This window comes from Equus quagga, chromosome 8 (assembly GCF_021613505.1).
Source record: "Equus quagga isolate Etosha38 chromosome 8, UCLA_HA_Equagga_1.0, whole genome shotgun sequence".
NCBI lineage: Eukaryota > Metazoa > Chordata > Mammalia > Perissodactyla > Equidae > Equus > Equus quagga.
In genome coordinates this window covers 15,947,640-15,960,380 of record NC_060274.1, presented here as the reverse complement: position 1 = coordinate 15,960,380, position 12,741 = coordinate 15,947,640, and the positions used below count along the sequence as shown (strand labels likewise).

At 42.4% G+C, this 12,741-nt stretch overlaps 1 protein-coding gene across 4 annotated transcripts in view; it reads left to right on the top strand.

Moving 5' to 3' along the window:
• The window catches only part of PLEKHG1 (pleckstrin homology and RhoGEF domain containing G1), a 218,751-nt gene extending 207,199 nt beyond the window's left edge, over nt 1–11,552 (top strand). For all 4 annotated transcript variants that reach the window (XM_046669950.1, XM_046669951.1, XM_046669949.1 and 1 more), the window contains 2 exons: nt 2,981–4,625; nt 10,145–11,552. In XM_046669950.1, coding sequence (XP_046525906.1) covers nt 2,981–4,625; nt 10,145–11,205 — 2,706 coding nt within the window. In that variant the 3' untranslated portion in view covers nt 11,206–11,552. The remainder of the gene's footprint in view (nt 1–2,980; nt 4,626–10,144) is intronic.
• Nucleotides 11,553–12,741: the final 1,189 nt, after the last annotated feature.

Below are 12,741 nucleotides of genomic sequence, written 5' to 3'. Positions count from 1 at the left end.
CTCAAGAACTTCTTGGAAACCTTCTATAGCAGTGATCAAGCTGAATCTCCACATGGCGGCTAACTGAACCTTATAAAATCTGAAGACAAGGAAGAAACAAAACACTGATGCACCTTGTTCTTAGTGGTAAAATTCCGTCTCCTAACAGTAATGAATGTATACTAGATGCAAGGAGAGCAGATTTACTGATGACTGAAGAGCTTATAAAAGGAAATATTCCTTAGTAATCACTTAATATTCCTTCAGAATATATATTCCAAGGCCTTGTGTGTGTATGTGGATGTATGTATGTGTGTGTAGATAGATGGACAGATGGAGAGGTAGATGGATAGATAGATGGGTAGATGGATAGCTAGATGGATAGATAGATAGATAGATGGATAGATGGACTGATAGGGAGAGAGAGGTTAAGCTCATATATAAGCTGTGGATTGAGACATGGATTCAAATCCATTTTTGCCACTTATAGGCTGTATAACTTTAGGCAGGTTGTTAACCTTACCAAGACTTAGTTTCCTAGTTTACAGAATTGTTGTAAAGGTTAAATGCAATACTGTGTTTTAAAAAGTGCTTACTACAGTATTTGGCTCAAAGCAAGTGATCCATAAATGATAGCTATTATATTATTATTAAATAACCATGATACTGAGAATGTGGAAAACAGAAAAAAAATGTTCATCCTGGTTCTAATGAAATTGAGGTATCTAAACTACATGCTTCTATGTTGTTTCCGATCCATGTACTGATTCATTCTTTCTTTTTTTTTAAAGATTGGCACCTGAGCTAACAACTGTTACCAATCTTTTTATATATATATATATGTGTGTGTATTTATTTTTTCTTTCTTCTTCTCCCCAAAGTCCCCCAGTACGTAGTTGTATATTCTAGTTGTAAGTGCCTCTGCTTGTGCTATGTGGGACATCGCCTCAGCATGGCCTGATGAGCGGTGCCACATCTGCGCCTAGGATCCAAACTGGAGAAACCCGGGCTGCCAAAGTGGAGCGCACGAGCTTAACCACTGAGCCACAAGGCTGACCCCATGATTATTTCTTAATCTAAGAGCTTCTTCCCTTCTCCTGATGATTTATTCGATGTAAATTTTCAGCTTCCAAAATACTGTTATCTTCATTTCAAGTGTAATTACCTTAAAAATGTACTTTGATACTAACAATTCAGGTTTCCTGATTTTCTAAAACATCTGGGGGTTTTCTGGGATGAAAGATTTTAAGAAGGTATTACTTCTGGCTGTTCACAAAATCGTTTTGTTACACTTTCCAAGTAGATTGTTGTGATTTAAGCGGTTAATGTCAACTTGTTTTATTTTATAAACTGTAGTTATTGATGCCTATATTTATAAACATTATACCAGTGTAGTCTACAATGAAAAAGGAGAGATACTAAAGGGTTAAAAAAAGAAACATTAGGGGCTGGCCCCGTGGCCGAGTGGTTAAGTTCGCGCGCTCCGCGGCAGGCGGCCCAGTGTTTCGTTGGTTCGAATCCTGGGTGCGGACATGGCACTGCTCATCAAACCACGCTGAGGCAGCGTCCCACATGCCACAACTAGAAGAATCCACAACGAAGAATATACAACTATGTACCGGGGGGTGTTGGGGAGAAAAAGGAAATAATAAAATCTTTTTAAAAAAAAAAAAAGAAACATTAAAGCCATAAATATAATATATACATATATGTGTATCTACATAGATCCATATGTGTGTGTGTTACATTCATTTATTCCTAGGCCTCAAATGGTCCACAGTTTTACTATGTGAAAAAAGTGAACAAAAGATTAAATGACCAATTGGATTTTTTTTATTTTAAATTTTTTATAGAAAAATATCGTTTGGGCTGAAATTTTATTCTTGCCCTCCTGACTTTTTTCTTTCCTCCCTGATAGACAGACAGACCTTGATAGATGGATATTCCAAAGCAATATGTATGCCAGTTTCATTGATAAGTGGTGAAAAGTCCTTGCTAATTTGACCTTATAGGTTACTATAATGTTTTGATCAGAAACTATGTCCCTGGTACCATTAATTTGAACGGGTCTTAACCATTTCAACTCTTTGAAGCTAATCCTTATAGCTACAGAGCACGAGAGCGATCCACGCCCTCTCTGCACAGTTGAGCCCCATCAAGAAAAGTTCCAGGTTATAAAAGACCGCATTGTGTTTTGTTATTAGAAATCGTTAATGTCACTCATATTTGACTCCCTAACAGGCATCTAAGTTTTACTTAATTAAACGTATTTTGAAAGAAAATAAAAATTTAATTAGCTCAATAATGGATTAAATTGCATTCCTTCAATGAAGACTCTTTAGCTAGAACCTATAAACCAAGGCAGTGCTCATCAGATTCACGACGGGTCTGCAGATTTAAGGGGAACCCTTGCAGTGGGCAATTAGATCACTGACAGGGGCTTCTGGTATACCAGAAACTACGATAATATGTCTAGGAGTTGAGCCCCTAACAGAAACCAGATATTGTGGCCCTTGATACCTATGTCTGTTCATTTATATAAGGTTATTTGCCAAGTGCACATTGGAATTATTTGAATTATCTGAGAGTTTTCTATATTTCACTAGTTCCCTATGTTGGGGCAAGGGATTTAGAGTCAGACCTGGGTTTGTCTCCTAGCCTGTCTACTGACTAGAGAAGGCACATCACTGAACCTTTATGAGCCTACATTTCCTTACTGTGAAACTGGTGCAATTGTATCTAATTCATATAGTGATGGTGAACAGAAGGTTTGGAGAGTGTCTGCAAATGGCCTAGCCTATTTCTAAGTATCACTTCCTGTCCTTTCTGTCCCTTTTGCAAAAATCTGAAGTACTTTTCAACTCAAAGTCAAAAATGTTTGCTGATCATTTTGTTTAAAAATATTACAGTCTAGCGGGAGAGGCAATGTGCAAATACAGGAGAACATTGTAAGTTATGTGTCCATGGTGCCGTAATTCAATCCGTATGTTTCTGTCCTCAGGTTTCCAGAGAAGAAGGGTCTCCCCAGCTGACTTCAGCAGGGCCATCTCCCGCCCAGAGGAACAGCCAGCCAAGTGGTTCTGCCTTTATCAGCGTGCTTCGCGGGGGTGGAGCCGTCAGAAACATCTGGACGGACCACCAGATCAGGCAAGCCTTGTTTCCCAGCCGACGGTCCCCACAGGAGAACGAGGATGATGACGATGATTATCAGATGTTTGTGCCATCCTTTTCCTCTTCGGATTTGAACTCGAGCAGACTGTGTGAAGACAGCACTTCGAGTCGCCCTTGCAGTTGGCATATGGGACAGATTGAGTCCACAGAGACCTCCAGCTCTGGCCACAGGGTTGTTAGGCGGGCCAGCAGTGCTGGTGAGAGCAACACGTGCTCTCCTGAAATAAGAATTAGGGACAGTGATGGCTCTCACTACAGCCCCCGAAGGGAACTGCAGAATGACCCTAAAACAGAAGGGCAGGATGGAATGACTCCCTTTGGGTCATCTATAGAGTTGACTATTGATGATATAGACCATGTCTATGATAACATAAGTTACGAGGACTTAAAAGTAATGGTTGCTAAACGGGAAGAGGCTGAATCCACTCCCCTCAAATCAGCCAGGGACTCTGTTCGCCCCAAGAGCACCCCGGAGCTAGCTTTCTCAAAGAGGCAAGCCGGCCATGAGAAGAGCTCTCTGCACACCAAGAGAGATGGAGCTCTCACGGGTCCAGAGGCCTTGAACCAAAGCACACATGAGCTCCAGGTGGTTGAGGAGAACATTTATGATACTATCAGGGTCCCAGATCCCCCCTCCCTGGATTTCAAATGTAGCAGCCTAAAGCGGGCCAAAAAGAGCACCTTCTTGGGTCTGGAGGCCGACTTTGCATGCTGTGACAGTCTGAGGCCCTTTGTTTCCCAGGACAGCCTCCAGTTCAGCGAGGACGAGACACCTTACCACCAGGTACCCTCTGATCGTGATTATTTGAGTTTGCTGTATAGCTCTTCCAGCTGCAACTTGTCTGTGACCGATAAGTCTATATCTGATAAACTGTCTGAAGAAGTGGACGAAATCTGGAATGACTTGGAGAATTACATCAAGAAAAATGAGGACAAAGCCAGAGACCGGCTCCTCGCAGCATTTCCTGTTAGCAAAGATGACGTGCAGGACAGGCTGCATGCCGAGAGCACCCCTGAGCTGAGCAGAGACGCGGGGCGGTCCGTGTCCATGCTCTCCCTTCCCGAGAGCCACACTTTCCTGTCACAGCGGAAAGACAGGCCTGGCAGAGCCAGCCGGGCCCACTGCCCATTCGAAGATGACCTGATTTCTAAAGAAGGCTCCTTTATGAGTCTAAACCGGCTCTCCCTGGCCAGTGAGATGCCTTCCATGGAAAATACCTATGACTTGGCCACCAGCAGTCTCTCCCAAACAGACCTGGAAACCCCTGAGCCTGGGATGGATGCCACAGATAAGACAAAAAGCAGGGTTTTTATGATGGCCAGGCAGTACAGCCAGAAGATCAAGAAAGCAAATCAGCTTTTAAGAGTGAAAAGCCCAGACTTGGAGCGGCCTCCGGCCAGCCAGCAGCATAAATCTGTGCCCAAAGATCTGGCAGCCATCTTAGAAGACAAGAAGCAAGGAGGGCCTGCCATCGGTACGTTCCTTCACACTGCCTTTCTTCCTTCTTGAAAGTAAGACGTGAGAGCAGCTCTTGGGTTCTCAATGTCCTTAAACTGTGAGAACATTGTCACTCGACGTTCATGCTCTCACAGTGGGACCACAGACTGACTGACAGACAGACAAGGCTGTTACTCACCTTTTCCCACTTCACCGCATCCTACAAGGTGGGGTGATGTGGTTCAGAGGGTTTCATTGTGTGTATAACCTGGTGACTACAGATCTGATGTTTTAATAGAATCTGAAGTATGAAAATAGCAGTTGGTTTGACTGTGGCATCCACAGCTGCTCCCTGGGTATCAGTAGTGTGTTCTCAGGCGTGGTAGCTTGTGGAAGCTGTTAGGGTTTGGAAGCATTAGGAATAGGATTGCTCTTGGCTCCAGAATCCCAGCAAAAAGCCCTACACATCCTAACAAAGACAGACAGGAGCCCTGTTTGCATTTTTCTTTTTAGCTGTTCACAAAATGACTCAGTTGTTTTCTCACGTATTTCGGTTACTGGTTGATTTTTTAAAATAGCTGCTGTTCTGCGCTTAAGGCCGTCGCATTTGGTATTCTCATGTATGCTTCTGAGAAGTGTAATTCTTTCCATCAAGTCTCCTTTATGGGGCAGAAGTAAACCAGGATCTCAGGTATGATGTTGGTACGCTTAGGACTAAAGGAGGGACATGTTCATGGTTTGAGGTTTTTCTCCGTTATAAAGAAGCACATATGCTCTGGCTAAAGTAGAGAAGGTTCTGAAGGATGGAACTTAACACCGGTCTCCGTGGAAGAGCATAGATGTGAATACAGCACACGGTTGTCGTGGAAAGGAACAACCTGAGGGAGAGGTGCAGCTCTTACCTCAGGAGCTGTTCCCCTCCAGACGTAGAGAGATTTCCGCAGTTAGACCCAGGAGTCTGCATTTTAAAACAGTGTGGGTTTGTCAGTCATATTTTAAGACTCCTTGCCCTAGATTTCCTGACAAAGGGCCAGCTCAGCATCAAATGAGAGGGGACAGCACTCCAATTAATGGAAAACCCAGGAGGCTCCGCATCAGGGCACATTCAGATCGTCCGCTTGATGGCCACATAGCTCAACTGGCCAGTTGATGCCATTAACCTCTTTTCTTTGGGGTTGATTTGTTTATCTCCATGGAAACCAGAGAATAAGAAGGAAATCTCCAAGTCCTAAACGAATCCACAAGTGAGAAGAATCTGTAGGGGTTTTTTTTTAAGTTTGATAGTATTTAAGAGTTGTCTAAAGCTGTGTATGCTTTTCCTAGAGCTAATCATAGAGTAAAATTTCTTAACAGACAGGGAAGTTAAGCCCTGGAATTGCCACCTGAAGGATTTTACAGATTCTTTGAGTTCTTCTTCTTCTTTTTAAGTAAAATAAAGGTTAAAAATGATTTTTCTATGAATGTGAGAGAGACGAAGTCGGATATATTTTTCTCCTTGCAATAATATGCTTGAATTAATTCATGCTCCTTTTCCAACACCAGTGTTGCTAAGCTGGTTTGTTATATGTAGAAAAAGTGACTGAGTTCCGACTGCAGTAGTCTTTTTGGAGCATAGATGGCATTAGAAACAGTGGCAATGCAACCGCTGTCAGAATCTAGGTTAGGGCTCCTCAGAATGGGAGAAAATATAATGCTAAGGTTTCCGATGATGATGGATTATGTCAGCAAACTGTCGTTTGAGAAATGGTAATGGGCTGAGCCAGGTTGTTTGGGATATGGACCATCCATTAAAATGCCAAACTCTGACCTTGATAGAAGCATCGATACTAAATCATTAGGGCTTACAACTCCCTTGAGTAGTCTTCTGTTTTACCCACCTTTTAAGTATTAATAGAGTTCCATTTGGGGGTTTTCTTTTGCTTCTTTTCGCTTTTAGTTTGTTCTCCTTTTTGGTTTGCCTGCTGGTGCCTTCCCATAGGCTCTTTTCTCGGCTTTGTGTCTGGGTCCATTCTTGACATGGTGGGCTACTATCGACGTTCTCCCCCAACAAAGAGGAGCAGATCTCTCCAAAGTCATCTTCTGAGAGTGGAGTCTCCCCCTGCTGTCTGGCAGGAGCACGTCCCTAGGGCCTGCCATCTCTTGGACCTGAGGAACCTTCCATCTGGGTGGATGGAGACCACTTCCTGTGCCCACTAGGCTTTCAATCAGTTGACGTGATGACTCCTTTTCTCTCTCTTGTTTATCTGGGCACAGGACGTCATAATCGAACGGACCGATTCTCCAGACTTCTTCGTATGGGCCTTGCCACTTTGCCAGGAGCTTGCTCTCGGTGTTGTACGGAAGGAGGAGCAGCCTATTCACCTGCTGAAACTCTCGAGCACCTTTCTTGACCTCTCTAGCCGGGGTCTACAGGCCCCGGGTCAGATTTCCGCCTATAAATCACCCAACCAGGTCTAGTCGCTCCCACCTTTCAGAGCCTCTTGTAGCATGCTGGCCATCTCGTTCAGTCAGGCCTCCCTCCTGATGGTCTTTGAGGCCAGGGAGGCCTTTGGGTTCCATTTTTTTGTGATGTTTTACATGGTAGAAAAGTCCACACAGGCTTGAGGAATTTTCCTCCCATGTCAAGTAGAGAAGGCAAAATAACATTTTATCCTTTGGTCTGCATGTCAAGCAACATCAGAAACATTGATTTTAATCCTCTGTCCATTGAAATAATATTTCCTGCCTCACTCAGCAAGGATCACTTCAAATTTTTATCTGGAATCATAAGAACTCCACTTTTTAGACCTATGAAAGAGAAATAAACCAGAGACAGCCCTGGGGTTGTCACATAATGATAATGTACATATTCTATAAAGATTATTAATACCAAACTAAGGATTAGAGAGAACCTTGATCTAGCTGGCTAATGCTAAGCTTTTTAGGCTAGAGGTGTCCTCTTTGGCTGGCTGTTTCCTATGTATGTGGCTAAGCAAATCTGTTTAATGACAGCCATTGCTCTGGAAGCCCATGTCTTGTTCACACTGGCATCAAGCAAATTAGAGAGACCCCTGAGAGGTCAAGCTGAGACCAAAAAACAAAAACCTTAGATAGGCACAGTAAATTGTCTACTTGTGAGATGCTTTTTATTCCAAACTTATAAATGGTCAACTTTTTATTATCCAAAGACAAATTGTGCCGTTAGGAGTTATCCGTAGGAAGCATTTTAATCAAAGCCTGTCTTCTGGCTTCCCCTTTTCCTGCCATGCCCCTGATTTCTAGGCTGCCTTTGCAGCCAGTGGTATGGTCTTAGGGAAGTCACGTCTATTTTTAACACTATGCTTAAAATAAAAGGAAGCAGTCCAAAAATTATCTGAGTAATGAAGTTAGTTCTTAAGACCAATTTCTATCTGAAACTATGCTTGGTGCTTTGTGGGGATTCTTCCCCAAGATTAAAAGCTCGTGGACTAGCTGGAGTAATAAATTAGCCCATATAAAACAACTAGCAACCCAGGATTGCCTGTGCAGCCAATAGCTAAGAATAATGGTGCACACCAAGTGCATAAGACATCAGAGAAATCAGTTAGAATCGGATTCATGGAAGGGATAGGGCTTCTGGAAGGTCTTGAAAGGTAAATAGGGTCTGATTAAGCAAAAGAAGAAGGAGAGAGTGTGATAAGGAAGAAAAAGGCAAGATAAATAATATGGGTATTTTGGATAATACATGGTTTCAGATTATCTGGGCCACCATGTTCTAAAGTCAAGAGCTAATTGTTCTCACAAGTCTTTATGGTTATATTCTGATACTGGAATAGTTTACCCCAATTTTTTAATTAGCTCTCACTGCTTCCCCCAAAATTGTCATCTTCTTGGAACCTTGTGAAAGTTCAGAGCCTTCCTGATTCAGCCGTGGGGTCAGGCTCAGGGCCATAGTGTAGATGAGAGGGGCTTGAGCAGAAAGGTCTGACTTTCAGGGGGGACTGCTAACCGAAGGTCCAGCTGCCTTGGGTTGGATTTCATAGTTAATGAAATACTATGGATTTCAGGGCGGCGGACATGGGCACCTTGGTGTCCTTGTACACTTCCAGTCTCTTAAGTGCTTGCGAAATCTTAATTGGTACTGAAAGTCTTTACTATGCCCTTTAAGAAGTAATAGCTCGAGTTTCTGTTATTAGACATTCCAAACTAATAATCTCTGTCCTTCAAGGGAATTTGGACTTGAGAACAAATCTGAAGGGTCCGCATATAGGATCTATAATGAGAGACTGAACAGACTATTCACCTCGATTCCTGGGACGAGGGTCAAGTGTTTTGAGGGAGTTGCATTTAAAGGGCACACAGAATTATAGCAGGTGGTTTTCTGTCCTCACAGACGATAGACTGGAAAGAAATGGCAGAAACTCAAATATTTAGTTTAAATTCAAGGAATAATATACAGACAAGAGGTTACTTAAAAATATAGGTAGCTTAAAGAAGAAATGTGATGTCACTTACTTGCTGGTCATCCTATATAGGATGGATTCCCTTTATAGAGATGTGTAGATGTGGCCTGAGCAATTTATAGGGGCACATGGAATTCCTGGATTCTAGGGTGGTCGTGTGGGTTACCTGGATTGGGGAGGGTGGAAGAGAAGATGGCTCTGGAAATTGACATCTCTGGGCTCTCTCTCTTAAATCATTCCTGGCCCGGGAGAATGCTCTATCCACATCATGGTTCTGTTAATATCTGTAGAAATGCCTGCATTCAGAAGTGGAGCTGAGAGGAGAATGGCCTCAGAGCTTCATTTGAAGTGGCAATAGCTTTCATGGAAGTACTGGTCAAATCCTTTTCTGAAACCAATATTACAGAGCATTAGATGATCCATTATATGCCCAGATGGCTCATGCCTAATGACTTGGAAGCATAGACTTCCGCGCCTGGCTTCTTGGGGATGGGAAAGGAGGCGTGGGTCAGTCAATACATGTGGTTTTGAAGTAGTGGAAGGGAGGACCTCCCGTAGACATTGGGTCCCCAGACAGTGGCAGTGGAGGGCTACCTGGAAACAAGAAGTACAGGAACAGCCACTGGGAGCAGGCTCTTCCGGGAGTAGTGGTCTGAGAGCAGTCAAGACTGGTGAGGAGCCAGGGGTAGCCATTGCTTGCTGGATTGTGGCCATGCTGCTTTTAGTAGCTGACTACTCGAGCTATTTCTCATTGACTAGGTTTAAGAGCTGACTTTCTTGTTTTTATGATGCCTCTTTTTAGCACTGAACTATTTCATGCCCATAAAGAACGCTAGAAATTTTCATTACAAATAGCAAACATTTGCAGACCTGCTGTTGGAATGAAATAATCCAGAATTAGATCAAATTAACTGGACTTTTAGGTGGCATTTTTGTTTTTTATTAAACAGTGGGTTATTTTATTACTTTGTGTTGCTTACTTTTCAATGATTACTCATGCTCAAACTTTTAAAAGGCCTGTCTACTGTTTCAGTTTTTAAAATAGGTTTGTTAGAATGTTATATTCTTATTTTTTAAATCTTCATGTGTAGAAATAATGCTGTGTATGTTTATTGTTTCAATATTTGCCTTCCAGGTGCCAGGATTGCTGAGTATTCCCAACTGTATGACCAGATCGTGTTCAGAGAGCCTTCCTGTGAGACTCGGAGGGAGGACTGGACCAGCCCTCAAGACTCCTCCACCCTCACGTCTACATCGCCTTCCCAGGCCCAACATGGGAGCCAGGATTGGCTTCTGCATTCGACCTATAGTAATGGAGAGTTAGCAGATTTCTGTCTCCGACCAGAGCAAGACTTGAAGTCAAAATATTCCACTTTTGAGATCAGTCCAAAAAGTACTCCAAGACAGTTGTCCACCGCTTGCTCCGTGCCTTCTCTTCAAACCTCTGACCCTCTGCTGGGCTCCATACAGAGACACAGCGTGGTGGTCAGTCAACCCAACAAAGAGAACTCCCTTCAGGGCTATCCTTACAACTCTTTGGGTCGGAAAGGAATCAGTGCTAAATCTCAGCCTTATAACAGGTCCCAGTCCTCTTCCTCCATCTTAATAAACAAGTCAGTGGACTCCATCAACTACCCTAGTGAAATGGAAAAGAAACAGCTGCTGTCTTTACACAAAAGTTCCAGGTGTGACAGTCACCAGGATTTGCTGCCAGGTATCGCTGACTCATGTCAACAGGGCCCTGAAAGACGCTCAGATCTCACCCTCCAAGACTCACAGAAAGTTCTGGTGGTAAATAGACATTCACCTTTAAATGCCCAAATAGCTACACAGAACTATTTCTCCAATTTCAAAGAGACTGAAGGAGATGAAGATGACTATGTGGAGATAAAGTCAGAGGAAGATGAGTCAGAGTTGGAGCCATGTGACAACCGTAGGAGGAAATCTGACCCAAAGATGGTAGATGCCGACTTTCCTGATGTCTGCAGCAACAACACCGCTTACTCTTTGAATAGTCCATGTACTCCAAAGAAACCAATAAGCGGCAAACTTGGGATTTCACCATATCTGACGTCATACAACGATTCTGACAAACTGAATGACTATCTCTGGAGGGGCCCATCTCCCAATCAGCAAAATATTGTCCAGTCTCTGAGGGAAAAATTTCAGTGTCTTAGTTCAAGCAGCTTTGCCTGAGATTCTTAATAGCAGCTGCCTGAATTAATTTCTTATCATGCTCATACATTACAGACACTGAGAGGTGTTTTATATGTACCAGATTAAAACAATTTTGTAATAACCTGAGGTGTAAAATATACTTTCTTTTCACAGCACGACTTTTTGAAATGGCTGCCCATCCAGCCAGGATTGTACTGTAACAGATGTCAGTAGCTCACAGTGTGTTTTCTGATACTGATTGTCTTCATGTTTCATGTAAGTCAATCTCACTCGAAAATTTTTAGGCTTTTTTTTTTTTTTTTTGCTTGAGGAAGATTAGCCCTGAGCTAACATCTGTGCCAATCTTCCTCCATTTTATATGTGGGTCACCACCACGGCATGGCTGACAAGTGGTGTGGGTCCACGCCTGGGATCCAAACCCCAGAACATGGGCCATCAAAGCAGAGCATTCCAAGCTTAACCACTGTGCCACGGGGCCGGCCCCCGGCTTTTTTTTTTTTTTTTCTTTTTAACATGCAGCCGTGATATTTTTTTCCCATGTCCTGATAGTGCCCAGACTTTAACAAATGGGATAATCCTCTCATGATATCCAGAAGCCATGAGTAGTTTTATCCTAGGACTCAAAGGCAGCAAGGAGGGTTTTTCATGTATTTTAAAAAAGAAAAGAAACTAAAGTTGTTTAAAGGATCATGCTTATATATGACATTTTTGTTACATTTGTGGCAAGATGCTGGAATAATTTAAGCTAGAGATCCATTTTAGGGTTTCTATGCTCTTATTCCTACATCAGTTCATTATGATGCAGAAATTGTGTAACTGTTGGAAATTAGAATGTAGCAAGACCAGTTTTTTGAAAGCAAAAGTCCTTAACTGTATTCCTGGACAAGGCCTGGAGAATGTGCTGCTTATCAGGTTTATTTTATGATTTCTAGGGTAATGAATGCTTCCCCTAATGGCTTAAAGCCAAGTGCAAAAAAGAGCAAATTGACTTATTAGAAAAGATAGGTTGACATCTGGGAACAACTTATCTCATCATATTACAATTGAAAGATGTGGGTAAATAGAGCCCTTCATACTATTTTTTGTGCCTGCCTAATCAGCACAAAGTAAACCATAAGCTGAAATAAAATGAAGCACTTTAAAGTTACCCCATCCAGAGCAGTTCTTCATATGGATTTTCATGAGTTTCGTACTCAGCCAAATGACCTCATTCCAACCTGGAGGATTTCGTTGACTGCAGTGAAATTTATTTTCTAATCCCGACATAACAGTTTTCATTGTTTTGAGGCATATAAAAGAACAGAATCTTTCGTTGCCAAGTTCTGACTAACAGCATCTTTGATGTTGTCATTATGGTCTTTAAATAGCGGTTCATTGTGATACTATGTACTAATCTAACTCTTTATGGAAGGAAACAGAAAAACAAAATAAGACCTTGTGAGTCAAAAGCAAAATCAAGCTAAGAGAAAAATGAAGGCAGATTTATTGCTATTTTATAAAGATATTTTATTGAAGACTTCGGTCAATGCAACAAGAATGTTTTCTCAAACAGTG